Source organism: Nicotiana sylvestris, chromosome 10 (assembly GCF_000393655.2).
Source record: "Nicotiana sylvestris chromosome 10, ASM39365v2, whole genome shotgun sequence".
Taxonomy (NCBI): Eukaryota; Viridiplantae; Streptophyta; class Magnoliopsida; order Solanales; family Solanaceae; genus Nicotiana; species Nicotiana sylvestris.
Genome location: NC_091066.1, coordinates 32,976,989 through 33,004,139, shown reverse-complemented (window position 1 = coordinate 33,004,139; position 27,151 = coordinate 32,976,989). Strand labels below are relative to the sequence as shown.

Below are 27,151 nucleotides of genomic sequence, written 5' to 3'. Positions count from 1 at the left end.
TTATTTTCCGCAAATTATATTTTTAATTGCTTAAACCGTGGTTTAATTGATTATCCTTATTACTGTTTTCTTAATGTTTAACTGCTCAAAGATTGAACTGGGAGTAGTTGGCTGGCCTTGTCTTCACGAGAGGTGCCATCACGACCGGGTCCAGGTTAGGGTCGTGACAAAAAGAATTATTCAATTTTACACTATACGCCTGGTCTACCCGGGGAGTATAAAATTTAATAAGTTCTTTGCTATCATGATGGTTGAATTCAACTATGCCAATAGGATCGACCTGACTACCAGGGGACTATTTGACATAGAGCTATTTAAGAAAATTGTATGAGGATACAATTGGTAAGAGTACTTACCTTTAAAATATATGTGAGAAACGACTTGACTTCCAAGAGGCTCATACATATTGTTAAAGGATTCCTTTACTCCACTAACAGAAATAAAGATTTCGTAAACTATAATGAGGGAAAATAGTTTAAAATAATTAGTGAAAATATCATTTAGATAAAAGTCCATGTCTTTATGATATATGCAAATATGTTATTGTATTATTGCCTTTTCTTTTCTATATTTTAGATTTCTCAATATGTCTGCTATATCGCTGCGTGGAATACTTGAGACCAACAAGTTGGTAGGACCAAACTTTGATGATTGGTACAGAAATTTGAGAATTATTCTCATGCATGAAAAGCTTATTGATGTGATCGATAAGCCTGCCAAGGAAGTCCCAGATGAGGATGATGATGATGCTACCAAGATTTATCAGAAATACTTGGAAGAATGTCTTACTACCAAATGCATCATTCTCGCTTCTATGAATTCTGAACTACAGAGGAAACATCAGGATATGGATCCAACTACAATCATTGAATATCTTAAGAAGATGTTTGGTACACAAAGCATGACAACTAGATACCAACTATCTAAAGCTTTATTTGGATCCAAATTGACTGGAAACTCTCCAGTTGGACCCTATGTCAATCATATGATTGATCTTATTGAAGAACTTGAGAAGTTGGGGTGCAAACTGGGTAAAGAGCTTTCTCAAGATTTGATCTTTCAGTCACTATCAGAATCCTTTTCACAATTTATTAATTTCAATATGAATAAAATAGATTGTGATATTCATGACATGCAGTCTCATAATTGAAAGAATCATTGATAATATGGTTGAAGATGAATTTTCAATCCATGATTATTCTGAAGAAATCAGGGATGATATGCAAGATTATTACTTCTTTGAGTAAAACGAATTGTTATATGTGCAGAATGGACCCTTCGTGGGCCAGAGGCAGAGGTAGAGGAAAAGGAGGAAGATTATCCTCCTCCTTAGGAAGGACAAGGGTATAAACAACATCCTCTCTATTTTTTAACTAGAGCCATGCCTAAGTTATCAACTCCCTTGTCACTGGCTATAACATTAATAACCGAGGCTTTTTCTTCAGTGGATAAATAGTTATCCCACCAGCCACGAAGTTGGACAGTAAAGCCTGCAATAATCATTTTGCAAATAGTTCTATATGTATTTTTAATACTTTTACACATAGTTTTGTACATAAGCATTCTATGTACAAGAATAGTTAACTGTCTATCAGTTAAACCATCAAGATTCCATTCATAAATTTCGGAACCGCTGTAAGACGTATTAGTCTGATTCCAATCACGTTCCTCTATTAACACATCTTGAGGAGTAGGACGGGAATAATAGTAAGTTTGCATTTTGGGTTTGTCGGCATACTTACTATTGGGTTTAATTAAACCATTGAGTTTATTAAACTCTGACCACGTTTCATTTTTATAATCAGAAATAGTCTCAATTTTATCAGCAATTTTTTTGATAAATCAATTGGTTTGATATTTAAACTAGAAAGCTTTTTATCAAGAAGTTCTTTTAAATCATTAAAAGACTTAAATTTAAAATACGGAATCTCAAGAGGTCTTTGAACATGAGTAAGAACAGTTTGAACATCTGATTTGCTTCCTGAAGTGGAGGCAATATCAGTTGTCTTTTTGTTAGTACTCATTTCTTTTATCAAAACTGTTAATTCATCAAGTTTTTTGTCAAGAGAACTGATATGTTCACCCAAAATGTTTTACATATAACCCCAAATAATTGTTTTGAGAAATCAATTTGGCAGGGGTACTTCCACATACTCTTGAACGAGGAAGGGGATAGAAACATCGTATTGGGTGGGTTGGAGAACTCAGAGAGTCGGAGAGATTTTGGGTTTGGTAGACGTATTAAGTGTGAGGAGGTTGAGGTGGCAATATAGAGGATAAGTAGGGGCAAGGCGATGGGGCTTGATGAGATCCTAGTAGAATTTTGGAAAGAAGCGGGTAAGGTAGGCTTGGAGTAGCTTACTAACGTGTTTAACATCATTTTCAAGACGCGGAAGATGCCCAAAGATTGGCGGTTGAGTCTATTGATTCCGTTGTATAAAAACAAAAGGGGATATTCAGAACTGCAACAACTATAGGAGTATCAAGCTGCTGAGTCACATTATGAAGGTTTGGAAGAGGGTGGTGGAGAAGAGAGTGCGGTCAGGTGTATCTATCTCTAAGAACCAGTTAGGATTTATGCCGGAACGGTCAACTACAGAAGCCATTCACCTTGTGAGACGCTTAGTGGAGCAGTATAGGGAGAGGAAGAAGGACTTGCACATGGTGTTCATTGATCTCGAGAAAGCTTATGATAAAGTTCTGAGGGAGGTGCTATGGAGATGTTTGGAGGTTAGTGTCACGACCCAGATTTTCCACCCTCAGGAGTCGTAATGGAGCCTACTAGTGAAAGCTAGGCAAGCCGACCATTTGAATTATTTACCTTTTTCCCAATTTCTAATTCTTTAACAATTAAGAACCAACATTATAATAACAACCGAAATTAAAAGCGGAAGACTGAAACGTAATATATTAATAAAGATGCCAATACCAATCCATACATAAGCTACCCAAGACTGGCGTCACAATTTCAAAGACTGTCTAAGAATACTACAAATAAAGGTCTGAAAGATTAATACAACACTGTCTCTGGAATACATGAAAGAAACAGAATGAAAAGATAGAAGGAGATGCCAAGGCCTGCGGACGCTAGCAGGACTACCTCGGGTCGCCTGTTGGACTGAAGGCAGCAACCTCACAGTGGTCCAAAAGCTACAACACTGGGATCTGCACATAGTGCAAAGTGTAGTATCAACACAACCGACCCCATGTACTAGTAAGTGCCTAGCCTAACCTCGGCGAAGTAGTGACGAGGCTAGGACCAGACTACCAAATAAACCTGTGCAGTTAAATCATATACAGTAGAAAATAAAGACAGAACTTCACAATTAAAGATAGGAAGGGGGATCATGCTGCGGGGTACAACAAGTATCAACAGAAAACCAACAGTTAAATGTAGAGGAACCATAACTCAGTTATCAATAAAAAATCAGGAAATCAAAGACGAGTGCACGACATCACCCTTCGTGCTTTAACACTCTCTCACAAATAACATGCACGATATCACCCTTCGTGCTTTAACACTCTCTCACAAATATCATGCACGGTATCACCCTTCGTGCTTTACACTCTTCATCACCTAAGCAATAATCACAAGGTAATTTAGGGCAAGGGAATCAATAACATCACAATAAAATCAAGTAACAACAAAAAATCAGTAAATGGCTGTAAAGAACACCATAACTCATTTATCAGCAAGAATCGGGAAAAATCAAAGACAAGTGCATAACATCACCCTTCGTGCTTTTACTCTCGTCCTCACCATAAGAATCAATATAGTTGGCACGACATCACCCTTCGTACTTTTACCTCACATAATCATGGCACGGAATGATCCTTCGTGCATTATCACATATAAAGGCATGGAATGGTACATCGTGCGACACGACATCACCCTTCGTGCATTAACACTCTCTCACAAATATCATGCACGGCATCACCCTTCGTGCTTTAACACTCTTCCTTACCCAAACAACATTCACAAATCAATAAGGTCAAGGGAATCAATAAAATCACAATAAAATTCCGACAAGGGAACAATAGTACACCAATAATATCCCTGCAAGGGAAATAATACCAAAAATAGTAACATCCCAGCAATGGAGATAACATTAAAGACTACAACATCCCGGCAAGGGAGACAATATCATAATCCTCTTCTTTTTTCACATTTACTTCACAACTCGATTCACAACTTGAGCCAATGCTCTAAAATGTTCAATTGCCAATAATACTTTCACAAATCATCTTACAACTTGAGCCAATGCTCTTCAATGTTCAATTACCAATATTACTTTCACAAGCCTTGTTCAACAATAGAAATCATCACATAAGGCATGACCAATACAAAACGGAGTCACATTAATTATAGTATAAGACTCACAGGCATGCTTGACACCAACGTATAGATACTCGTCACCATGCCTATACGTCGTACTCAACAACTAGCACATAGCAAATATGACACAACTCCTAATCCCTCAAGATAAGGTTAGACCAAACACTTACCTCGATGCCGCGAACATAATTCAAGCCTCAACTACCACTGTACCTCTTGATTCCACCACCAATTCGCTCGTATCTAGCCACAAGTTATTTTACTATATTTAATAAATACTAAATGAATCAATTCTAATGCATGAAAATAGGTTTTCTAAAGTTTTCCCCAAAAAGTCAAAAATCGAGGTTCGAACCAAAATCCGATTACCCATTCACCTACGAACCCAAATATATAATTTGTTTTGAAGTCGGACCTCAAATCGAGGTCCAAATCCCCAAAATTTGAAAACCTTAAGTTCTACCCAAAACACCCAATTTCCCCCATGAAAACCCTTGATTTTGCGTTGAAATCATGTGAAAAGATGTTAAAGATTAACGAAAACAAGTTAGAAATGACTTACAATCGATTTGGAAGAGTTCTTGTCTTTGAAAAATCGCCCAAAGGTGTTTAGGTTTTGAAAAGGTTTGAAAAATGAAAGATTTTCGGCTAAGTTATGAATTTACAGGTCGCAGATATCGCAATTGTGAACCCTTCAGAACCTGCTAACCTCGCATTTGCGAACATGGATTCACATTTTCAAATAGGGGTTCGCATTTTCAAACCCTGAGGATTCCAGTCCTCTTCGCATTTGCGATGCTGCTATCGCATTTGTGATTAACACTTCGCATTTGCGACCAAGGTAGCCGAGGCCAAAATTCGCATTTGTGACATATTGTTCACATTTGCGAAGCCTGCAGACCTGCAACATACCAACAATTCCTAAGTCCAAATTTCACTCCGCGGCCTATCCAAAACTCACCCGAGCCCTCGGGGCTCCAAACCAAACATGCACGCAAGTCCAAAAATACCATACGGACTTGCTCGTGAATCAAATCATCAAATAACATCAATAATTATGAATTTAGCATCAAAATAAAAGAAAATCTCATGAACTTTAAAAGTTTCAAATTTTACAACTAAGCGACCGAATCCCGTCATATGACCTCTGTTTCTTACCAAATTTTATAGGCTCAACTTAAATCACATATAAGACCTGTATCGGGCTCCGAAACCAAAATACGAGCCCGATACCATCAAATTCAAACATATTTCATTTCCAGCAACTCATATAGATATTCCAGAAAATAATTTTCTTTAAAAATTTATTTCTCGGGCTTGGGACCTCGGAATTCGATTCCGGGCATACGCCCAAGTCCCATTTTCCTAAGTTTACCCAAAATATTGTCCAAAGTCAACTTAGATTCATTTTAAAGGCAAAATTTATCATTTTCACAGATTTTCACATAATGGCTTTCCGGATGCGCGCCCGGACTACACACGCAAATTGAGGTGAGACAGGAAGAGGTTTTTTAAGGCCCCGAAACACAGAATTTATTTCTAAAATAAGTTAGCGGAGTCCCGATATCGTATATAAGGGTGATTAAAGATATGTACGAAGGTGCTAACACTTGGGTGAGTACAGCGGGAGGAGACTTGGAACATTTCCCTGTAGAGATGGGGTTGCATCCAAGATCAACCCTTAGCCCATTTTTTTTGCCCTAGCATTAGATGTGCTGACACGACACATACAAGGGAGGGTGCCATGGTATATGTTATTTGCGGATGACATAGTATTGATTGACGAGACGCGTGGGGGTGTTAACGCTAGGTTGAAAGTTTGGAGATAGACACTAGAGTCTAAAGGTTTTAAGTTGAGTAGGTCAAAAACTGAATACTTGGAGTGCAAGTTTAGTGATGGGAGGCATGAAGAAGAAGTGGAAGTAAAGATTGATACTCAAGTCATTCCCAAAAGGGATAGTTTCAAGTATCTTGGGTCTATAATCCAAGGCAACGGGGAGATTGACGAGGATGTTACTTACCTCATTAGAGCGGGATGCATGAGATGGAGGCTAGCCTCGAAGGTTTTATGCGATAAGAATGTGCCCCCTAGACTTAAGGACAAATTTTACAGGGTGGTGGTTAGACCAGCTATGTTGTACGGAGCTGAGTGTTAGCCCGTCAAGAAGTCTCCTGTCCAGAAGATGAGCGTAGATGAAATGAGGATGTTGAGATGAATGTGTGGACATACCAGGAAAGACAAGATTCAGAATGAAGTTGTTAGGGACAAGGTAGGAGTGGCAGCCAAGGAAGACAAGTTCGAGAATCGAGGTTGCGATGGTTTGGGCATGTGAGGAGGAGAGACATGGATGCCCCGGTCAGGAGGTGTGAGAGGTGGACCATGGCGAGCTTGAGGAAGGGCAGGGGTAGGCCAAAGAAGTATTGGAGAGAGGTGATTAGGCAGGACATGTCAGTGCTTTGCCTAACCGAGGACATGACTAACGATAGGAAGGTGTGGAGGTCGACGGTTAAGGTGGTAGGTTGACTGGTAGTTGTGGTTTTTCCTAGGGTTACCAGTAGTACTAGTAATATTCTTGTTGCCGGTTGAAAGATACTTTCTTCTTTTTTGTTATTATATCTGGTACTTGGCAGTCAAGTCTACTATTTTTGTGAATTGCTACTAGAAATTGTTGCTTCATGCTTGGTACAATTTCATGCTACTTTTTTCTCGACTTTTACTTTTTTTCTTGACTTTCACTAGAATTGTTGCTCCCTGATTGATACTATTTGATACTACTATTTTCTCGTTTTGTCTTATCGTCCTTTGTCTCCTTGTTGTTTCTTTCCTCCCCCTATTTCTTCTTCTTCTCCCTTCTCTTCCTCTCCACACGTTCTTGAGCCGAGGGTCTATCGAAAACATCCTCTTTACCTCTCCAGGTAGGGGTAAGGTCTGCATACAGATTACCTTCCCAGACCCCACATGTGGGATTATACTCGGTATGATATATATATATAGTCTTAGGGTATGCGCGTTGTGCGTGTATTTTATATCAATAAATATAAATTTTATAAAAATTACATAGATATTATTCAAAAAAGTTTGAATGATAAAATAAATTAAAAATCCAAATTCCTGAAAATACTCATGAATATTAATCACATTTACGCATAGATTTAGGTACCTATATATAATTCAAATAAAAAAGATTCATTTCTAGGTATATTTGATCATTATCATAATAAAGAGACTATACATGCTAATAAATATTGTTATTTTCTTTAGCTCAATAATAATGAGTAATATCAATTAGCCACATATTACCAATTTGATTTTTATTTGCAATTACATACAATATTTATCTGCTAGATAGATTTATCGACACCATAAGAAGCTATCAAACTTTATGACGGCACTTGAAAATATTTTAACATTCCTAATAATGAATAAGTTAAAATAGCTAACATATTCAACATTATCAACCTTAAATCATTAAAATTTTAGCAATCTAAAAGTGTTCGACCCAACATTGACTATTTTATCTAGCATGAACTTTATTTTAAAGGGTAAAAAAGGCGAACGACATTTTACTAAGGGGTTTCGTGCTTTTAATATAGTATATGTTAGAAAAATAATCACACGACTATTTTGCATAATGTGAAATCTATTTCTAAAGGGTTAAAAAAGCGAACGACATTTTGTTAAGGGCCTTCGTGCTTTTAATATCTATATATATATTAAAGCAAGAAAATTTGCCTTCTCATTTAGCCAAGCAGCAAGTTATTAGAAAGCCAAGTGGCAACCTATTAAAAATACACATGACAACTTAATTTATTAAAAAGTAAAGTTGTAATAGCCTGATTTTTCGGCCATTATACAATCAATCATCCCACATTTGTGGCCTTTGTTTTGTAAAATTTCCATTATTTAATATTAAATAAATTCAGGTTGTAATAGCTAGATTTTTCGGCCATTACACAATCAATCATCCCAAATTTATTGCCTCTGTTTTGTAAAGTTTTTATTATTTATCTATCTCTCTCTCTCTATATATATATATATATATATATAAGCAAGAAAGTTACCATATATAATTGACATTATGGTTAAACCAAGTGGCAAGCTAATAAATGTCAATAGTATATGGTAACTTTATTTTATATTTGACTATTTTAGCTAAATACAAATATAATATATATAAAGGATAATTTTGAATTTATAGATAAAGTTCTAAAATTTGAATTTGAATTTAAATTTAAAATAAAATTTATAATTTTTTTATCATGTTATCATACTTAATTTGGTTAATGATCATATGCAATCATATTAGGAACTTTTATTATTTTTTCGAATTATTTAAATACTACTTCGCCTCTAGCAAAAAAAATAAATTACTCCATATAACTATAAAATTCTTTCGCATTTAAAATCCTATAAGTATATTTGAAACACTGTAACTAGATTTGAATAAAACGAAATTCTTTTAAAATAAACGTAATATATAGGGTACACGTCTATGTTTATCTAAATAACAAAAAAGAGTTTACAAAACCAAATAAAAGTTTACTTACATATGTAATAAAGTAAACATACATGCTGGAGAAAGATAGATAGATGATGCATATAGAGATATGATCATTGAACCGACTCATTGGATAATTCCTAATGGTTAGAATTACCATAAATTGTCAATAAGATATTCTCTTGAAGAATGTGATGTAAGAGTTTCCTTTGACCTGAGATCGTCATTGTAATTGACAAGTTATTTATTGTGCTTTGATACCAGACACCTATGGCCCAAGGGCGATAGTTGAAAGGATATTGGGTACGATTAAATACGTGTAGAATTAGTGATTGATCAAGATGGAATCTGTCAACTCTTGGTAATGAGTTTAAGCGCTCCATGTTGTCATGAATTATAAACGACCAAACTAAGACCTTGGCCAGGGCAATTGAATGAGAGAAGAAATGAGTTTCTTAGGTCATTCATTGGTCGATTATATTTGACATGAACACATAGTTGGTCGCCTATTAAGATTTGACAGTTGAACCATATCCTAGGGTGATTCAGAGCTATAAGGACAGAAGGAATTACTACATTATTCTTCTACTGGTTCTTGAGAGTAAATTGTATACTTCATGCTATCCGGTCGTTAAGGAGTGTTGCTAGACACCACCCTTGATTAGTATATTGATGTGATCAATTTACTACCGGTTTAGTATTGAACCTATGAGGTCGCACACTCTCGAGTGTTCTGATCTTTGCTAAAGGATTAATTAACTTATTATTTGATAATTAAATTAAGGAATTTAATTAGTCAAATATATTTAGTTATTAGTCCAAATGAAATATTATTATATTCTTTGCTAGCACAGATGATATAATTAATATTGTGAACAAATTGAACTTTTCTATTTGGAATAGAAAATTAAATTATCTCTTAGTTGAAATATATATATGATATATATAATTAATATTTACATAAAAAATATGTATATAAATATTAATAAAAGGTTGATTTAGACGTATTAGTGAATTCCATTTTTTGAAATGGATTCACGTGTTAAGTCCACAAAAAGGACTTGTCGGCAGTTTAAGGTCTTAAACCCATTTGGAATGGGATTCATATATTTTCAATTGAAAATTTACGTTTGGCATTAGACTTGCAAAAAGTCACCGCCCCTAATTTTTCCTTCATATATATTGGAAAAGGATTACTAAAGTAGTATATATATATATATATAAAGGTAAGTAGACCTGATATATATAAAACAAAAAGAGTTTTCGGAGGTGTCGCACAAGAAAAACTAAGAGATAGTCTTGGCAAAGAAAATCAGTTTTCTTGTCGTATTTATTGGCTGGATTTTGAGAAAATTTCATTCAATTTATTCACGAGTTTCACTGATCAAAGTGTTGATAGTAAGGATCAGTTTCGGTGTGGATACACATTGAGTCTCGCACTATCGAAGAAACTTTGAAACGAGACTCTCTTCACTAGGTACGTGTGACGACCCAAAGGGTCATCACCGTAGTTCTTCCTTGTTCCGCACAACCTCGCTTTTAGTTGCCTCGATTTGCGTGCGTAGTTCGGGCGCGTAGCCGGAAAGTTTTTATGTGAGAATATGTGAATTATGTGAAAAATTTGATGGATTTTGATATTAATATGCATAATATTGACTTCGCTCAACATTTTGGGTAAACGGACCCAGACCTGTGATTCGATGGTCCCAGAGCGTCCGTAGAAAAATATGGGACTTGGGCGTGTGCCCGGAATTAAATTCCGAGGTCCAATGCCCGAGAAATAAAATTTTGTGTGAAATTGTTTTCTGAAATTAATTAGAGGAAAATGAAGAAGGAAATTGATCAGAAAACTGTGGTATCGGGCTCGTATTTTGGTTCCGATGCCCGGTACGAGTCTTAAATATGTTTTAAGCACTATCTGTAAAGTTTGGCTAAAAACGGACGTCATATGACGTGTTTCGGACTTAAAATGGGGAATTTGAGTTTTATGAAAGTTGAAAGAAAATCATGTGTTTTGAGGCTTGATTCCATGTATATGATGTTATTTTGGCGATTTGATCGCACAAATGAGACCGTAAGATGTTTTTAAGATTATATGTATGTTTGGTTTGGAGTTCCGAGGGCTCGGGTGAGTTTTGAGTGGGGCCCGGGAGGTCTTAGATTTAAAAAAATGCAGGTTCAGGCATTGCAGGCCTAGCGCGGCCGCGGCAGTTTCCGCGCGGTCCGCGCTGGCAGCCACGCGGCCGTAGTGCTTTTCTGTGCGGTCCGCATGGTGGGGGTTCAGAGGGTCGGTAGCCAGGTCGACCAGCGCGGCCACGCACCAAATCAGTGCGGTCCGCGCTGGGTGGGTTCAGAGAGCCCACTTCTTCCCTCCCTCGGCGCGACCGCGGTACATTTACGCGCGGTCCGCACTGGCAGTCACGCGGCCGCGGTGCATTTCTGTGCGGTCCGCGCCAGCCCCCAGCAAAATGTATAAATTCGGGAATTTCGGTCATTTTTCCACTTTTCAAAAACCCAAAATTTAAGAGGCGATTTTCCAAACAACTTTTCTTCTTCAAAACGATTGGTAAGTGATTTCTAACTCATTTTCTTCACTTCTTAACATCTATTAACATGATTTCAACTTCAAAACAAAGATTTTCATGGGAAAAATTGGGTGTTTTGGGTAGAACATAGGTTTTCTACAAATTGAGGAGTTGGACCTCAATTTTGGGTCCGATTTCAAAACAAAGCATATATTTGGATTCGTGGAAGAATGGGTAACCGGGTTTTGGTCCAAACCTCGAGTTTCGACCACGTGGGCCCGGGGGTATTTTTGACCATTTTGGGAAAAACCTTGTAAAATTTATTTTCATGCATGGGGAGTGATTCATTTAGTAATTATTAATGTGATTAAGTGACTTATGACTAAATTCGAGCGGATTGGTGGTGGAATCAAGAGGTAAAGCTATACTAGAAGCGTGAGTTGAGTTTGGAGCATTCGAGATAAGTGTTTGTTCTAACTTTGGCTTGAGGGAATAGGATTAGGTTGTTATTTGCTACTTGCTATGTGGAGTACGGTGTATAGGCATGGTGACGGTTATCTATGCACCGGAGTCTAGCATGACCGTGAGTCTTAATTGCTTTTAATTTGAATAACGTGACACAATCTCCTTGTTTATTTGATGAGTTTCATATAATGTGAACGGTTGAGGTAATATTGTGATTGGTGTACTTTTGGAGCGTTAGCTCGAACATGAATGTGTTAGTTGAGGAAGAAGAGATTTAAAAAGAGAATGTGTCGTGATTACTCCCTTACCGGGATGTGTAGACCGATATATATACCCTCCCTTGTCGGGATATTTTTGGGCTGTTAGTTGTACCCTTGCCGGGTTAGAGTGATATGTTATTGATTTCCCCTAATGGGACTCTCCTTACAAAATCATATGTTTCGAATTATATTATGGGATCGTGTGGCACGCCGTCCACTTATATATGATATTATGGGATCGTGTGGTACGCCGTCCACTTTTATATGATATTATGGGATCGTGTGGCACGCCGTCCACTTTTATATGATATTATGGGATCGTGTGGCACGCCATCCACTTATATATTATATTATAGGATCGTGTGGCACGCCGTTCACGTATGATTTTACGAAATGGGATCGAGTGGTACGCCTACCACAAATTAGAGTGATTATTGGTTATTGGCCTCCGTTGCCGGTGACATATTGCGCACTGTGATAAAGATGAAATGGGAACAAGTGGTACGCCTACCACGTGGTATATGAAAATTGGGATCGTGTGGCACGCCGTCCACTTATATATGATATTATGGGATCCTGTGGCACGCCGTCCACTATACATATATATATCATGGGAACCGGAGTTTCTTCTGTTTATTTCCGATATTTCATTTTTATCTGTTACTCCCCGATAGCATGTCCCCTCCTAGCTTTACTTTGTATTATCTTGTTATTGTTTTCTTGTACTTGTATATATATCTGTACAGGTTAATTGTGGTAGGTCCTGTCTAGCCTCGTCACTACTTCGCCGGGGTTAGGCCAGACACTTACCAGCACATGGGGTCGATTGTGCTGATGCTACACTCTGTGCATTTTTGTTCACAGATCAGGGAGCAGCTTACGGACCACAGCAGTAGGACTTCTGTGAGCTATTTTCAGTCCAGGGACTCTCGAGGTAGCCTAGTTGGCGTTCGCAGGCCGAAGCCCCTTTCCATGCTTTTCGTTTGTTCATCTTGTATCAGACAAACATGATGTATTTCCTTTCAGACATTGTTTATAGTATTCTGTAGTAGTCCGTGAGCTAGTGACACCAGACCTTGGGTAGTGATGTGTATTAAACTTCCGCACTTTTGGTTTTCAGTTGCTTTAGATTTAAAGTCTTCCGCTTAAATTTTGTATCGTTTATTATATTGTTTGAAAGAAAGCAAGAAAGGTGTTTTAAATATTTGGCTTGCCTAGCTCCGATAGTAGGCGCCATAACGACACCCGATGGTGGGAAATCCGGGTCGTGACAAGTTGGTATCAGAGCACTAGGTTACTTAGGTCTCACAACCCATGGACAGCTCGGTAGAGTCTGAGGGATCGGTACGGAGACGTCTGTATTTATCCCGCAGAGGCTACTGAGTTAGGAAAACTTCACCTTGTTCATTCTTGTCGTGCGATTCTGTTTCTCAAGAACTGATTGTCTTTCCACTCTTTTCTTTCGCAGATGGCGAGGACACGTGCTTCCTCTTCTACCGCGCAGCAGCAGCTCCTATCAGGGGCAGGGGGCGAGGCCGAGACCGTGCCAGAGGCCGAGGCCGGGGCAGAGCTCAGCCCCGAGCGGCAGTCCCAGAGGTGGAGCCTCATGTTGACTACGACGAAGGGGTTCTAGCTCCAGCAGCTCCGGTGGGCCCAGCTCAGGTTCCAGAGGGTTTCATAGCCACTCTAGTGTTTCAGGACGCTTAGGTCCGACTAGTAGGCTTTATGGAGGGCATTTCTAGAGCGGGTTTGCTTCCAGTAGCTCCAGCCACATCTCAGGCTGGGGGAGGAGTTTAGACTCCCGATACTCATACTCAAGAGCCGGTAGCTCCTCAGGCTCAGGTTCCAGCAGTTCAGCCAGCCGTGGCAGTTTAGCCAGTTGTGGCAGCCCAGCCAGGTATTGCGGCTCAGTCCAGCGATGGTGCGACTATGTCCGCGGATGCTTTGTGGAGGCTTGATCGTTTCACCAAGCTCTTCACAACCACATATAGTGGCACCCCCTCAAAGGATGCTCAGGATTTCATATTCAGCTGTCATGAGGTTCTACGGACTATGGGCATTGTAGAGACCAATGGGGTCGACTTCGCCACTTTTCGCCTGGCAGGATCCGCCAAGACTTGGTGGAGGGATTTCTGTTTAGCCAGGCCAGCAGGGTCGCCATCATTGACCTGGGATCAGTTTTCAGAGTTATTTTTGGGGAAGTTTCTTCCAGTTACTCAGCGAGATGCTCTTCGCAGGCAATTTGAGCATCTCCAGCAGGGTCCTATGACGGTCACCCAGTATGAGACCCGGTTCATTGATCTTGCTCGTCATGCCATTGTGATACTCCCCACCGATAGAGAGAGGGTGTGGAGGTTTATTGATGGGTTGGCCCAGCCGATCCATGTTCAGATGGCCATGAGTGCCGGTAGTGAAATTTCATTTCAGGAGGTGGCAGATGGTGCCCCCCGGATAGAGATGGCACTTGCTTAGGGAGGTGGTCATGGGTCTGATAAGAGGCCCCGTCATTCTGGTAGATTCAGTGGTACCTCGTCTGGAGGTAGGGATTCTTATGGTAGAGGCCATCCTTCGAGGCCCTTTCAGTCAGCTCTCCAGGCTTCTCATGGTACACCAGGTGGTCGTGGTTCTCAGCCGCAGTATTCTGACCAGCAGCTCTTCAGTTCACCATCAGCACCTATCAGTGCACCACCACTTCGTTATTCTCAGCAGCCTAGGGCTTGTTATACTTGCGGCGATGTGAGTCACATTGCCAGATATTGCCCTCGAGCTTCCAGCAGCTCGCAGCAGCAGGGTCCTCGCCTGATAATTCAGGCACCAGTTGCCCCACAGCCTGCCTGGCCAGTTAGAGGCGGGGGTAGGGGACATAGAGGTGGAGGTAGAGGTCTTAGAGGTGGAGCTCAGAGTGCTAGAGGTAGGGGTCAGCCAGCAGCAGATCGTCCTAGGGATATGATTCAGGGAGGTGGGGCCCAACCCCGTTGTTATGCTTTGCCAGCCAGACCAGAGGTTGAGTCATAAGATGCTGTGATTACATGTACTATTCTGGTCTGTGATAGGGATGCTTCTATGCTGTTTGATCCCGGATCTACGTATTCATATGTGTCGTCCTATTTTGCACCCTATTTGGTTATGCCTAGTGACTCGTTGAGTATTCTTGTTTATGTGTCAACACCGGTGGGTCATTCTATTATGGTCGACCAAGTTCATCGTTCTTGTATCGTAGTGTTTGGGGGTCTTGAGACCCATGTTGATTTGTTGCTTTTGGACATGGTCGACTTCGATGTTATATTGGGGATGGATTGGTTATCCCCGTACCATGCTATCTTGGATTGCCATGCCAAGACCATGACCTTAGCCTTACCGGATTTACCCCGTTTAGAGTGGAGAGGGACTTCTGGTCATTGTACCCGTAGTGTTATCTCGTATGTGAAGGCTCGGCGTATGGTCGAGAAGGGATGTTTGGCCTACTTGGCGTATGTTCGCGATTCTAGCGCGGAGGTCCCTTCTATTGATTCTGTGCCCGTTGTTCGGGAGTTTTCTGAGGTTTTCCCTTCGTACCTGCCGAGTATGCCGCCCGACAGGGATATCGACTTTTGTATTGATTTGGCCTAGGGCACTCAGCCCATTTCTATCACGCCATATCGTATGGCCCCGTTGGAGTTGAAAGAGTTAAAGGAACAACTGCAGGATTTGCTTGAGAAAGGTTTCATTAGACCCAGTGTGTCGCCTTGGGATGCGCCGGTGTTGTTTGTAAAGAAAAAGGATGGTTCGATGAGAATGTGCATCGATTACCGGCAATTGAACAAGGTTACAATTAAGAATAAGTATACACTGCCGAGGATTGATGATTTATTCGACCAGCTTCAGGGTGCGAGGGTGTTCTCAAAGATAGATTTGAGATCTGGTTATCACCAGCTGAGGATTAGGGCGTCTGATGTCCCTAAGACAGCATTTCGCACTCGGTATGGGCACTATGAGTTTTTGGTCATGTCATTTGGATTGACTAATGCCCCAGCAACGTTCATGGAGTTGATGAACCGAGTGTTCAGACCTTATTTGGACTTGTTCGTGATAGTCTTCATTGACGATATTCTTATATACTCCCGCAGTCAGGAGGAGCATGAGCAGCACCTCAGAGTGGTCCTTCAGACCCTAAAGGATAGTCAGTTGTATGCTAAGTTCTCAAAGTGCGAGTTTTGGTTGAGTTCGGTCGCATTCCTGGGTCATGTCGTATCAGCAGCAGGTATTTAGGTAGACCCGAAGAAGATAGAGGCAGTCAAGGACTGGCCTCGACCAGCTTCATCTACGGAGATTCAGAGTTTCCTAGGGTTAGCAGGTTACTACCGTCGGTTCGTGGAGGGGTTTTCATCCATTGCAGCCCCTATGACCAGATTGACCCAGAAAGGTGCCCAGTTCAGATGGTCAGATGAGTGTGAGGCGAGCTTTCAGAGGCTCAAGGCAGCTCTGAGACACCGGTGTTGGTTTTGCCCACAGGTTCAGGGCCCTATACAGTCTATTGTGATGCATCTTGTATTGGACTTGGTGCAGTGTTGATGCAGGATGACAAGGTCATTGCCTATGCCTCGAGGCAGTTGAAGGTTCATGAGAAGAACTATCCAGTGCATGATTTGGAGTTGATAGCCATTGTTCACGCATTGAAGATTTGGAGGCACTATCTGTTTGGTGTGGCGTGTGAGGTGTTCACGGATCATAAGAGTCTTCAGTATTTGTTCAAGCAAAAGGAGTTGAATTTGAGGCAGAGGAGGTGGTTGGAATTGTTGAAAGATTATGACATCACTATCTTATATCACCCGGAAAAGGCCAATGTGGTGGCCGATGCCTTGAGTAGGAAGTCAGCCAATATGGGCAGTCTGGCTTATATTCCGGTCGGTGAGAGACCACTTGCTTTGGACGTTCAGGCTTTGGCCAATCAGTTTGTGAGGTTGGACATTTCTGAGCCTAGTCGGGTATTAGCTTGCACGGTCGCTTGTTCTTCGTTATTGGAGCGTATCCGTGATCGGCAATTCGATGATCCCCATTTGTGTGTCTTGAGAGACACGGTGCAGCGTGGAGGTGCCAAGAAAGTAACCTTAGATGATAATGGCGTATTGAGATTGCAGGGACGAGTTTGTGTGCCCAATGTTGATGAGATTCGAGAGTTGATCTTAGCGGAGGCCCACAGTTCTCGGTATTCTATTCACCCGGACGCCACGAAGATGTACCAGGATTTGAGGCAGCACTATTGGTGGCGCAAGATGAAGAAAGACATCGTTGCGCATGTGGCTCAGTGTTTGAATTGTCAGCAGGTTAAGTACGAGCATCAAAGACCTGGTGGTCTATTTTAGAGGATTGCACTTCCCGAGTGGAAGTGGGAGAGGATTACGATGGATTTCGTTACTGCAGTTTGGGTCATTATTGATAGGCTGACCAAGTCAGCGCATTTTGTTCCTGTTGCAGCCACCTATTCGTCCGAAAGGTTAGCTGAGATTTATATCAGGGAGATTGTTCGCCTTCATGGGGTGCCACTATCTATCATCTCGGATCAGGGTACGCAGTTCACCTCGCATTTTTGGAGAGCGGTTCAGCGAGAGTTGGGCACCCAGGTTGAGTTGAGTACAACATTTCATCCCCAGACGGACAGTCAGTCCGAGAGGACTATTCAGATTCTTGAAGATATGCTCCGAGCCTGTGTTATTGATTTTGGAGGCTCGTGGGACCAGTTTTTGCCTTTAGCAGAGTTCGCCTACAACAACAGCTACCAGTCCAGCATCCAGATGGCTCCGTATGCGGCATTGTATGGTAGGTGATGTCGGTCTCCAGTTGGATGGTTTGAGCTGGGAGAGGCTCGATTATTGGGTACTGATTTGGTTCAGGAGGCCTTGGACAAGGTCAGGATTATTCAGGATAGACTTCGTATAGCTCAGTCCAGACAAAAGAGTTATGTAGACCGCAAGGTCAGAGAGGTTGCTTTCATGGTTGGGGAGCGGGTATTGCTCCGTGTATCACCTATGAAGGGCGTGATGAGATTTGGGAAGAAGGGCAAGCTCAACCCTCGGTTCATCGGTCCATTTGAGATTCTTGATCGTGTGGGAGAGGTGGCTTATAGACTTACCTTGCCACCTAGCTTGTCAGTTGTGCACCCCGTGTTTCATGTATCTATGCTCCGGAAGTATCGCGGAGATCCATCGCACGTGTTAGATTTCAGCACTGTCCAATTGGACAAGGATCTGTCATATGAGGAGGAGCCGGTGGCTATTCTAGACCGGCAGGTTCGACAGTTGAGGTCGAAGAGTTTTCCTTCGGTGCGTGTTCAGTGGAGAGGTCAGCCTCCTGAGGCATCGACCTGGGAGTCCGAGTCCGATATGCAGGGCCGTTATCCTCATCTATTTCCCGACTCAGGTACTTCTTTCTTTTGTCCGTTTGAGGACGAACGGTTGTTTTAGAGGTGGAGAATGTGACGACCCAAAGGGTCATCACCGTAGTTCTTCCTTGTTCCATGCTTCTGAGGCCTTGAAAACCTCGCTTTTAGTTGCCTCGATTTGCGTGCGTAGTTCGGGCACGTAGCCGGAAAGTTTTTATGTTAGAATATGTGAATTATGTGAAAAAATTGATGGATTTTGATATTAATATGCATAATATTGACTTCGGTCAATATTTTGGGTAAACGGACACGGACCTGTGATTCGACGGTCCCGGAGGGTCCGTAGAAAAATATGGGACTTGGGCGTGTGCCCGAAATTAAATTCCGAGGTCCCAAGCCCGAGAAATGAAATTTTGTGTGAAATTATTTTCTGAAATTAATTAAGGAAAATGAAGAAGGAAATTGATCAGAAAACTGTAGTATCGGGCTCGTATTTTGGTTCCGACGCCCGGTACAAGTCTTAAATATGTTTTAAGCACTATCTGTAAAGTTTGGCTAAAAACGGACGTCATATGACATGTTTTGGACTTAAAATGGGGAATTCGAGTTTTATGAAACTTGAAAGAAAATCATGTGTTTTGAGGCTTGATTCCATGTATATGATGTTATTTTGGCGATTTGATCGCACAAATGAGACCGTAAGATGTTTTTAAGATTATATGTATGTTTGGTTTGGAGCCCCGAGAGCTCGGGTGAGTTTTGAGTGGGACCCGGGGGGCCTAGACTTAAAAAAATGCAGGTTCAGGTATTGCAGGCCCAGCGCGGCCGCGGCCGTTTCCGCGCGGTCTGCGCTGGCAGCCACGCGGCCGCAGTGCTTTTCTGTGCGATCCGCGTGGTGGGGGTTCAGAGGATCGGTAGCCAGGTCGACCAGCGCGGCCGTGGCCGTTTCCGCGCGGTCCGCGCTGGCAGCCACGCGGCCGCAGTGCTTTTCTGTGCGGTCCGCGTGGTGGGGGTTCAGAGGGTCGGTAGCCAGGTCAACCAGCGCGGCCGCGCACCAAATCAGTGCGATCCGCGTTGGGTGGGTTCAGAGAGCCCACTTCTTCCCTCCCTCGGCGCGACCGCGGTACATTTACGCGCGTTCCGCGCTGGCAGTCACACGGCCGCGGTGCATTTCTGTGCGGTCCGCGCCAGCCCCCAGCAAAATGTATAAATTCGGGATTTTCGGTCATTTTTCCACTTTTCAAAAACCCAAAACCTAAGAGGCGATTTTTCAAACAACTTTTCTTCTTCAAAATGATTGGTAAGTGATTTCTAACTCATTTTCTTCACTTCTTAACATCTTTTAACATGATTTCAACTTCAAAACAAAGATTTTCATGGGGAATTTGGGTGTTTTGGGTAGAACCTAGGTTTTCTACAAATTGAGGAGTTGGACCTCAATTTGGGGTCCGATTTCAAAACAAAGCATATATTTGGATTCGTGGGAGAATGGGTAACCGGGTTTTGGTCCGAACCTCGAGTTTCGACCACGTGGGTCCGGGGGTGTTTTTGACCATTTTGGGAAAAACCTTGTAAAATTTATTTTCATGCATGGGGAGTGATTCATTTAGTAATTATTAATGTGATTAAGTGACTTATGACTAAATTCGAGCGGATTGGTGGTGGAATCAAGAGGTAAAGCTATACTAGAAGCGTGAGTTGAGTTTGGAGCATTCGAGGTAAGTGTTTGTTCTAACTTTGGCTTGAGGGAATAGGACTAGGATGTTATTTGCTACTTGCTAATATGGAGTACGGTGTATAGGCATGGTGACGGTTATCTATGCACCAGAGTCTAGCATGACCGTGAGTCTTAATTGCTTTTAATTCGAATAACGTGACACAATCTCCTTGTTTATTTGATGAGTTTCATATAATGTGAACGGTTGAGGTAAAATTGTGATTGGTGTACTTTTGGAGCGTTAGCTCGAACATGAATGTGTTAGTTGAGGAAGAAGGGATTTAAAAAGAGAATGTGTTGTGATTACTCCCTTGCCAGGATGTGTAGACCGATATATATACCCTCCCTTGTCGGGATATTTTTGGGCTGTTAGTTGTACCCTTGCCGGGTTAGAGTGATATGTTGTTGATTTCCCCTAATGGGACTCTCCTTACAAAATCAGATGTTTCGAATTATATTATGGGATCGTGTGGCACGCCGTCCACTTATATATGATATTATGGGATCGTGTGGTACGCCGTCCACTTTTATATGATATTATGGGATCATGTGGCACGCCGTCCACTTTTATATGATATTATGGGATCGTGTGGCACGCCGTCCACTTATATATGATATTATGGGATCGTGTGGCACGCCGTCCACGTATGATTTTACCAAATGGGATCGAGTGGTACGCCTACCACAAATTAGAGTGATTATTGGTTATTGGCCTCCGTTGCCGGTGACATATTGCGCAATGTGATAAAAATGAAATGGGAACAAATGGTACGCCTACCACGTGGTAAATGAAAATTGGGATCGTGTGGCACGCCGTCCACTTATATATGATATTATGGGATCGTGTGGCACGCCGTCCACTATATATATATATATCATGGGAACCGAAGTTTCTTCTGTTTATTTCCGATATTTCATTTTTATCTGTTACTCCCCGATAACATGCCCCTCCTAGCTTTACTTTGTATTATCTTGTTATTGTTTTCTTGCACTTGTATATATATCTGTACAGGTTAATTGTGGTAGGTCCTGTCTATCCTCGTCACTACTTCGCCGGGGTTAGGCCAGACACTTACCAGCACATGGGGTCGGTTGTGCTGATGCTACACTCTGTGCATTTTTGTGCACAGATCAGGGAGCAGCTTACGGACCATAGCAGTAGGACTTCTGGGAGCTATTTTCAGTCCAGGGACTCTCGAGGTAGTCTAGCTGGCGTTCGCAGGCCGAAGCCCCTTTCCATGCTTTTCATTTGTTCATCTTGTATCAGACAAACATGATGTATTTCCTTTCAGACATTGTTTGTAGTATTCTGTAGTAGTCCGTGAGCTAGTGACACCAGACCTTGGGTAGTGATGTGTATTAAACTTCCGCACTTTTGGTTTTCAGTTGCTTTAGATTTAAAGTCTTCCGCTTAAATTTTGTCTCGTTTATTATATTGTTTGAAAGAAAGCAGGAAAAGTGTTTTAAATATTTGGCTTGCCTAGCTCCGATAGTAGGCGCCATCACGACACCCGATGGTGGGAAATCCGGGTCGTGACAGTACGTCTTAGATCCGATCTTTGACAGGTAAATAAAGTTTAAACACGAAAAGATCTACCTAGGATTATTATTGTATTACGCTGCGTGTTACGAATACCTATACAATCCTTCATTGATCACTTATTCTTTAGTTTGATTAATTTATATTTTAATTCAACAGTTTGAACCTTGATCGTGAATCTGAGCTAGAACTTGAGTCGATAAGTGTGTCAGCATCACCTATGGGACCTTATGAGCAAGCTAAGAGAGTGTTTGGCTAAGCTTATACATGAGTCAAATTAGCTTATAAACACTTTTCGATTTATTTACGCATTTGATAAAGTTAAAAGTGATTATAAGTTAAGTGCTTATAAGTCAAAAATAAGCCAAAAACTATAAGCTGGGGGTCAGCTTATGAATTTTTAGCGTATAATTACTTTAAGTTTGAACAAATTTTACTATTTTATCCTTAAAATATTCTTTTCTCGAACAAAACTCCTACGTCGATACTCACTGCCTCAAGTATTTTTTTCAACCTAACCTTCCCCCCCCCCTTCAGGTTTGCAGTTCTCATTGACTATTTAAGATAAAGAAATTCTCTATTCCTTTGTATATTTGTATCTATGTGATTGTGTATTAATCTTTGAACTGTATGTAATAAATGAGGACATATCAATTTTTTTGCTGTATTGCTTTTTAAGTGTTGTGGTGATGAAGACATTGTTTGTTTCTCTTCAAATATTTTGTCCCATTTAGGTTTATTTTTTACTGGAAAACTTGTGTCAATTTATTAATTATTATAACTTATGATTTTATGCTTATCATAAAATAAATTATATTTATCATTAAAATTATCTTATCTAAGCACAGTTGGATTTAAAATAAAATGAAAAATAGAATATTTTGTATTTGAATCGATCTGGAATCTAAATTTTTGAAGAAATTACGCTCTTATAAGTGTAAACAATTCTAAGGTTATTTAAGTCATTTTAACATAAAAAGAGCTTATCAACACTTTTTTATCAAATACTGCAGCAACTTATTATCAATTTCAACACTTATATCCAAATATGTAACTGTTTATTTATTAAATCAATTTCAACACTTAAAATTATTTTTCAGCACCTGATACGTATCAATTACTTCGAATAGCTAATTCAAACGGCCTCTCAGTATGATAATGGTTAGGAAGGCGTAATAACATACACTTGAGAATAAAGTGACATTCTTGCATAGACAGCTAAGAGCAATAATTGAGAAGTTAAAAATAAAGTGAACACAGACTAACGCTAAGCTCCCATTTGGCCATAAAATTTGGAAGCTTCTTTTCAAATATCTATTTGTTTATAAATTTTAATTATTTTTTAGCAGATTTTGAAAGCAATATCTTTAAATCCCAAAAACAGCTCTAGAGTAATTTTTGAAGTTTTCTACTCACAAAACTTCAAATTCTTTTCAAGTAAAATGCATATCCAAACAGAATTTCAACTTTCAAAAATTATTATTCATCTCATCTTCAAAAACTCTTTTTTTTTTTAAGTTTCAACCAAATCTATGTCCAAACGCTAGCTAAAGAGGGTGAAAAGCATACTGCAGGATTAGCAGAATACCCAATTTCATTTATATGGCAGGCTCCAGTGGACAACATCACAGTATCCAGTAAGAAATACTGAAAAAAAACATGAATATAGAGAAGGCAACGGCAAATTTCCTATCGTATTACCTATTTGGTTTTCACCTGACTTTCAATAATTTTTATACAGAGAATACCAGCTACAAGATTCTAAGAACAATTACTTTTCTCATGACACATTTTGTTACAGTAGTGTGAATATAATTATATACTCTACTCTGTCTTGTCTTCTTCCAGATCACCACCATTAGATGCCTCATTGCCACCCAGTGTTGATCTCACTTCGGATTGACTTCTTGCATCCTTTGATGGCAGAGGGGACAGTTTTATGAGCGTCAATGTTTCGTCATTGTCAAACTCTTCACTATCATCAAAATATGCATATCTGGATGTATTGCAAATAAACTCAATGAGTATGAAGTGTGTAGATAGAAGAGAGTAACTATCGCATCTAACAAATGCTGAATTTTCTCACAGAAAAACTCGTTTTTTTAGATTCTTTTTGTAGGGAAAGCGGAAATATAAGAAAATTTGAACAAAACGGTGCTGGATCTTTGACATCAGGAGAATATGTTTTATGCTCTTCTTTCCGCCTAAAATGACAAAGAAAATTAATTCATGATCTCTCAAATGAAAATAGGGAGGGTTGGGGGCGAGGAGGAAATCATCTCATTTTCTCACATGGTTGAGGTATTCTCCTTTCGTTCTAGGTCTAGCAAATTAAAGATGAAATGCTAGATAACACTCTATTAACATAAAAACTGCAACGGGTGAATGGCTCCCTTGTTCAAAGGCCATCATGAACAATCATCATTATAAATCGAACATTTGTAGAATGTTACAGGGTAAGCAATTGCGCAAGAGGAGCTCTGTGAACTCATGAATACTTAATACATGCATTGATAGAAAGCCTGGTATTACCTCATGGTGTTTTGAGATGGAGCCCAAAGTGCACAGATGACACAAAGGAGAGAGAAAGACACCACTTGCCAGAAGGCAGGAATGATCCAGGCATTTTGCCATCGCTCATTGTACACATCAGTGAACTTGAAGTGCAGCTGCCAGGAAAAAACAAGTCTAATTCTTTACTTGGTAATATAAAAACAGGGAACATTAGGAGGACGATAAAACTACGTTATATGAACTCAAGTACGAGTATCCAATAGGAGTACGTTTCCATTTCTAGATGATTTTCTCTGTATCTTCAAGGATTCACACAAATTCCACAATCATGTCCAATCTAATTAGCTTCAGATTATGGAAAAACTCATTATCCCCCTATCTTGGATTTACTTTAATCAGTTTCTGAAACTATAGTTTGTCCAGGTTTCATAAAATTCCTGAAAGAAAAGGATAATATGAATTATGATGCTTTACAAAAATGAATTATGATGCTTTAAAAAAATAAAAAATTATGATGCTTTTACTTATTTAATGGACATGAATAACAGTACAACTGTGACTCCTTTGATTAAAGCACCTTCTTATCACTCGTAAGCACATTATTTCACTTTTTCATGTTTGTTTGACGAGAACCGAAGTCCTTCTTCACCACACACACACACACACACACACACAAAATTAGAAGTGCAGGTCAAAGTCATGGATCGGAGAAGTGCTCCATATTTTGGTTACTGTTTCTAAAGCTCATTCCATGAACACATGAACGGGACAAGTTCAGTAAAAGGTTTGACCTTTTCGCTTTGTTTAATTCAGATCTCTTTGAACAGATCACGTTTGTGTTGTCATCACTTGGCTCTTTAGCAGACAAAAGCTAAGAATCAGCTATATTAGATTGAAGGAACTAAAACAAGAAATCAGCTTCAATCTGGAGACGGCCAATATTACCTCATAGCATACCCAACCAACAGAAACAATAACTGCCACAGCCAGTGCATTGGTGAACTTCCGGTATATGTCTAACTTGGCCAACAACCTTCTAGTCTGTCAGTTCACAACATCAGTGATTAACCACCAGTGCTTGATAGTAATAATGGTTTGAGAAAATGAAGTCATGCCATGATTAACCCAGAATATATGAAAGTGACTTGTATCATCTCTAGATTTCTGATCATCCACAAATACATGAAGATAATAGGAAATGTGGAATGGAAACCCTTTTACAGAGCAGAAAATTGACATAAAGTTATAAACAAAAGTATAGGCCAATGTACCTGCAGCTTATTCAACGTAGCAGATAGGGAAGTGAATATCCAAAGGATAAAGAAAGCATCCAAGATCGCCACGGGAAGTACAAAAAATAACCTGGCTTTTCCTGAGAAATCGTTAACAGTACCAACATTTTCTACCAGTTCAAGCACTTCCGATGCCAGAAAGAAAGTTCCTCCTAGCAAAAGGACCTTTGACGTAAGGCCACCAAGAGTTGGTCTAACAACACCATAGCCCATAGAGACCATCAAGATAATCATACGTGAAACTGTACGCTTTATTGTACCAAAGGTAACAGCCCATACAAGGATCCCAGTCGGTCTGACTCCAGTTTCGTTGAATTCAGCATAATCAAAGTACCAAAAAGCCATTTCAAACATACCCAATGTTATAACGAGAGTAACACAGTTTTGTAAAGCAAGAACTTCTCTCCAGAATCTTGCATACTGCGAAAACCAAAAGTTTGCAAGTAACACAAACACAAGAGACATGAACCCGTAGAAGTTCATAAGTGGGGCCATCCTACCAGGTAGGTAACCAGTAGGATTTTTCCATACGGTTTTCCCTTCAACAACAACTTCCTTAAGCTTAGGGTCACAGTGCATAAAATATATATTATACATTCCCGTTTTTGTAATATGTATTGTTCTAGGGTGCAGTTTTGCTTCAAGCTCGTCAATGCCAAATGAGGCACCAAATACTTGAGGCCAACCAGGATTATTAGTAGATGGGCGGTGAATTATTTCCCCTTGTGTACAAACTCCTAGTTTTGCAAGATCTGCTGTGCAACAAACAGCTCTCTGGCCCCCATAGGCAGAGCCCCCGATTGTCTCTCGGTCATCCACCTCAAACACAACTGCATGAATTGATCCTAAGCTAAAGTTTGAAAATTCATCGGGCCTCCGGAATATAATCTTTTCGAAGCTGATTTTCACAAATGATAAAGGTCAGAAAATGCCTGACTTTTATTTCAATTGATGTTGGAATATGCACAACTTTTTCTTTTCTTCATTTGACGTTAAGAAAAAAACAACTTCAAGATTATTATCCATAAGGTTAGAAACACATTTTTATTTATCTTCTTTCACCAAAAATATGGATCACAAGTATTTCCTTACCAACAAGAATAACGAGAAACAATGCGTGAGCTAGATGTACTTTTAGAAGAAGGATGGTGTCGCATTTAACATCTAGCTTAAGTTTTAATGTGAAAAGTTAGAATTCAAGTAGAATGTAGAACCTAAGGGTGTGGCCAAATAGTTGAAGTGGGGGAGAACCATGATGTCTCAAGTTCAAATACTAGCGGAGTCAAAAGCCACTAGGTGAATTTTTCGCATCTGCCTAAGCATTGTTGGACAGAGTTACCCAGTACCTACATTGGTGGGAGGTAGCAAGCACCCGTGAATTAATACAAGCTAGCTATGATACCACTATCATAAAAAAAATCTAGTAAAATATAAGCATTTAAGTGATGGATCATGTTGAAAGGGGGCTATTTTGAGAATCTAATTTACATAGTCACCACTCCAAATTCAATCAATCAACTAATATTCAATAATCTCAAATTAAGATTAGCTATATAAATCCTCTGTATCAATTCTGCTCTACTCCAAAATGAGCCGGAAAAAGTATTTACATACTAAATAAATAAATAAATAAATAAATAAATAA

The 27,151-nt window shown here is 40.1% G+C and overlaps 2 protein-coding genes across 2 annotated transcripts; one reads left to right on the top strand and one right to left on the bottom strand.

Moving 5' to 3' along the window:
* The first annotated feature begins 586 nt into the window (after nt 1-586).
* On the top strand, nt 587-1,333 carry LOC138879161 (uncharacterized). The gene is made up of 2 exons (XM_070158752.1): nt 587-1,031; nt 1,269-1,333. The coding sequence occupies exons 1-2, from the start codon at nt 587-589 to the stop codon at nt 1,331-1,333; spliced, it is 510 nt and encodes a 169-aa protein (XP_070014853.1).
* Nucleotides 1,334-23,368: 22,035 nt separating this feature from the next.
* LOC104218077 (uncharacterized) lies at nt 23,369-26,424 on the bottom strand (the record flags this gene model as incomplete). Its single annotated transcript, XM_009768475.2, has 4 exons — nt 23,369-23,696; nt 24,233-24,369; nt 25,160-25,255; nt 25,486-26,424. Coding segments are annotated over 4 exons (1,344 nt in total), but the record flags the coding sequence as incomplete, so codon positions are not given.
* Nucleotides 26,425-27,151: the final 727 nt, after the last annotated feature.

Coding starts and splice junctions, on each gene's coding strand:
- LOC138879161 (XM_070158752.1), top strand. CDS start 587: ATGTCTGCTATATCGCTGCGTGGAATACTTGAGACCAACAAGTTGGTA. Junction 1,032..1,268: donor GAAGTTGGGGTGCAAACTGG/GTAAAGAGCTTT, acceptor TTATATGTGCAG/AATGGACCCTTCGTGGGCCA.